This window comes from Austrofundulus limnaeus, unplaced genomic scaffold (genome assembly GCF_001266775.1).
Source record: "Austrofundulus limnaeus strain Quisiro unplaced genomic scaffold, Austrofundulus_limnaeus-1.0 Scaffold7, whole genome shotgun sequence".
Taxonomy (NCBI): domain Eukaryota; kingdom Metazoa; phylum Chordata; class Actinopteri; order Cyprinodontiformes; family Rivulidae; genus Austrofundulus; species Austrofundulus limnaeus.
The window spans coordinates 1934358-1937818 of record NW_013952409.1 but is presented as its reverse complement, the minus strand read 5'-3'; the positions used below and the strand labels follow the sequence as shown (position 1 = coordinate 1937818).

General features: G+C 38.9%; 1 protein-coding gene across 1 annotated transcript in view; it reads right to left on the bottom strand.

Moving 5' to 3' along the window:
- Positions 1-3461, bottom strand: part of ank3b (ankyrin 3b) — a gene marked incomplete in the record, with an annotated part of 112918 nt that overhangs the window by 62955 nt on the left and 46502 nt on the right. Inside the window, 4 exon segments of the mRNA XM_014032731.1 lie at positions 82-158; positions 769-966; positions 2474-2572; positions 2677-2775. Of these exon segments, the coding sequence (XP_013888185.1) occupies positions 82-158; positions 769-966; positions 2474-2572; positions 2677-2775 (473 nt within the window).

Below are 3461 nucleotides of genomic sequence, written 5' to 3'. Positions count from 1 at the left end.
CACACACACACACACACACACACACACACACACACACACACACACACACACACACACACCTCTGTGACAGCTTGTAGAGACGCCCCGTGCTTCAGAAGCAGCTCCATCACTTTCAGTCTGTTCTTCTTACAGGCAATGTGCAGAGGGGTAAAACCATTCTAAAACACCAAAAATATTAAATATAAATACATTAAAACRAATTCTGAAAAAATCCCAGCAAATCTGTGTATTGTTCTATAGATCCTGCAGAGCTGGCAGAAGAAAAAGTGTGTAAAGTATAATACAGAAACTTTTTAGTCCTGCTGAAAATGTGTGGAAACAATCAACTTCTCTCTAAAGCTRTAAAAATGACTCGGCTCTAAAATAGATACTTTTCCCTACAACTCAACGTGTACACCCCCTCCCACATGATGTTACTTTGAGGTTTCCTGCTGAGTTGGATGACTTCATTTTCCAATCCGTGTCCTTTTTCCCTCCTTATTCTCTCCAGTTATTAAGTCCCTGCGCTCCAACCACACCCAGCCTGTTTTCATTACAGCGAGCAGATCCAGCTCTTACGTCAGAGAACTGGCTGTGGATGTAAAGACACATTCTTTTTCCTAATTTTTTTTCCTTGCTGTTCTTTGGCCGGCTCTCTGTCTTCCTGTCTTTTRTTCTGAACTGGATGTTTTAAATGAGAAAAGAAAGAAGAAAATAAAGTTTTAATCCGAAGCMATGTTTTAGCGTGAAATACACTTTGACGCAATTCGCCCACTTCCTCCTCCTCACCAGTGCCTTAGCGTTGGGGTTGGCTTTCTTGTCCAAAATGACCTTCGCCACTTTGTAGTGACCACAGTGAGCGGCCACATGCAGTGCCGTCAGGTAGTCGTTGGTCACGTCGTCCACCGGCACCTCRTGGTGCAGCAGCAACTGGACGCAGTTCAGGTGGTCGCCCTGTGTTGCCATGTGGAGAGGAGAGAGACCGTTCTGCAGAGAAAAATGAGGTAAACTGTTAACCACAATTTACACTGCGTCCACGCCGAGCTCCGCAGTGAAAACAAACCCATTATAATCACTTAGAGCATTTACACTRCGTACGCTGTGGTGTGCGCGTGGTGATTCACCAAAATTCGATTTCATTTTTGCTGCACGGTGGAGGAAGTGCGGAGTCKATCTTTAACAGGAAAAGGAACGAGCACAACAACCTCTGTATTTTCAAAATAATTCACCAAAGACAAAATATACTTTGTCAAAATCCTAGCTAAATTATTAAATAAATGAGTATATTTACACATACAGTACATGCTGTTAAAGTTTATCGTTCTGTTTAGGAAGCAGATGGCATCATGMAGTGTGTAGCATATGCACACACATAAAACATGAATTTTATTTTGAAATATGGATTTTAAAAAAAGACAGTGATGCAGTTTCAGCTGTTGTTTTTGAGTCCGTCTTCCACAGAACAAACAAATTTGGTCTGACTTCTATATTTATCACTAGCTTTATTGCAAGATCCCACATTTCTTGTGCATGCTTCTCAGAGCACCTCGGTGCTTTGCAGCGGAGCTGAGTGGAGAGGATGCAGACGCATGCAGTGTAAATATGGAGTTACATCAGCTAGCAGTCTGCTAACTTTTTTGTTGTTGTAGATGAGCTAAAAGTTGGAATGTGGATGGAATTTTTTCCAACACCAATATAAAATCTGGCAGTGGAAACATTAAAAAACATAAAAGAAAACAAAATAACGTGATTATCACAAGTATTAGGAATGTTATGGATGTTTGTTTAGATCTAATCAAGCTTATGATTACTGATGCAATTCATAGCTGAACCAATATGGTCTTTGAAAGCATTTTGGCTAGTTCTCTATGAAATTTTAGGAAAAAGATCAGACTTCGGCTTTTTGTAAGAAGCATCTTGTATCCTAAAAACAATAAATCCAATGCAAAAGTAGCAGAAAAGGTATAAAACAATGTTACAAGACTCATGTCACCAAATCAATTTGATATCTCTTGGAAAGCAATGAAATGAATAACATTTAAAAATTTTGTGGACATTTATTTTGTAGGAAAAAACCCTCAACCAATGACGGCATGAAAAAGAGTTGTGACAAAGACGAGTATCAACATACTTTGCTAACTGTTGCTATTCCATAGAAAAAATTAAACAGACTTTCAGATTATAATGAAATTTGGAACAAAAGCAGATAAGATGTTCTTCACGTCAGCGGACCTATTTAAGTGGTCACTGGAAAAACTTGGATGATTGAATTTGATCTTATCTTCAATAAAGTGGCTCTTCAAAGTGCATTAGCAGAAATAAAAACTCCACTGGGTCTCCAGCTAAGTACTTGACGTCAGAAAGCTTTTTTGAAATTGCTAGAACAAAACGAAATGAACAAATAACCACAGCAGATTAGGAAGAAAATGGCAGTCGCTGCTGATGATCAACATCTCAACTAAAAGAGGAGAAAAGAGAGAAGATGAAAGTGCACCTTGGTCTTTGAGAGTATCGGAGCTCCTCTGTCCAGTAACATCTCCACCACCTGCTCATGACCACTCCTGGCTCCACAGTGGAGTGGAGTTAGACCGTCCTGTGAAACAACAAGCTAATATTCAGATTTGGGCTTTCAACAAACAACAGACCTACTGTTAATAATAAAAAAACAAAAGTTGATGTTGGTTTTTGTGCTTATACCTTGGTCCGTGCATCTATTTTGGCCCCCCTCTCCAGCAGCAGTCGCACCATGTTGGTGTTTCCTCGTTTGGATGCTACATGCAGTGGTGTGATGTCATTCTGCAGAGAAGGTGAAGCAACACTGAGTCACTCAGCCATACAGAGGAGAAAAACCTCCAACTGTAGCACCCAGGTTGAAGKAAAATGATGTGAATGCACAGAATGYGTTTGYTGGTTTCATCTCACCTGGTTTCTCTGATTTTAATATGTGCTGACTGTTTGATCACTGAGTTACGTGTGAGAGGACAACAGACTTTTTGAGAAAAATGACTAAATATCGCCCTCTAGAGGAAAATAACCAGTTCAACTGCACCATTTTCAGCAGTACATTGAACTATTGTGTGTAAGTATTGTGACCAGAAATTTGATATCACACAATAAACAAAACATTAATATCTATGTCTTTTTTTTTCTTGGATGGCCTCCCTTCTCCCCTTATAGCCATCCTCTCAACACCATTATGATTTTTTTTAAGTGAAGAGAAAATAGAGAGAGAGAAAAACAGAGAGAGAAGTAATTAAAAAGATAGAAAGACTGAAATAGCGATTAGAAGTATATTAAATATACACCAACAAAACACAGGACCACACACCCAACATCTGTCCGCTCACCTGAAAAATAAATGGATAAATATATAGAGGGCATGTATAAAAATACACATATACCCATACATATATAAAGATATACATACATACATGCCTACATACATAAATATTGTCTGTATATACACACAGACATATATACAC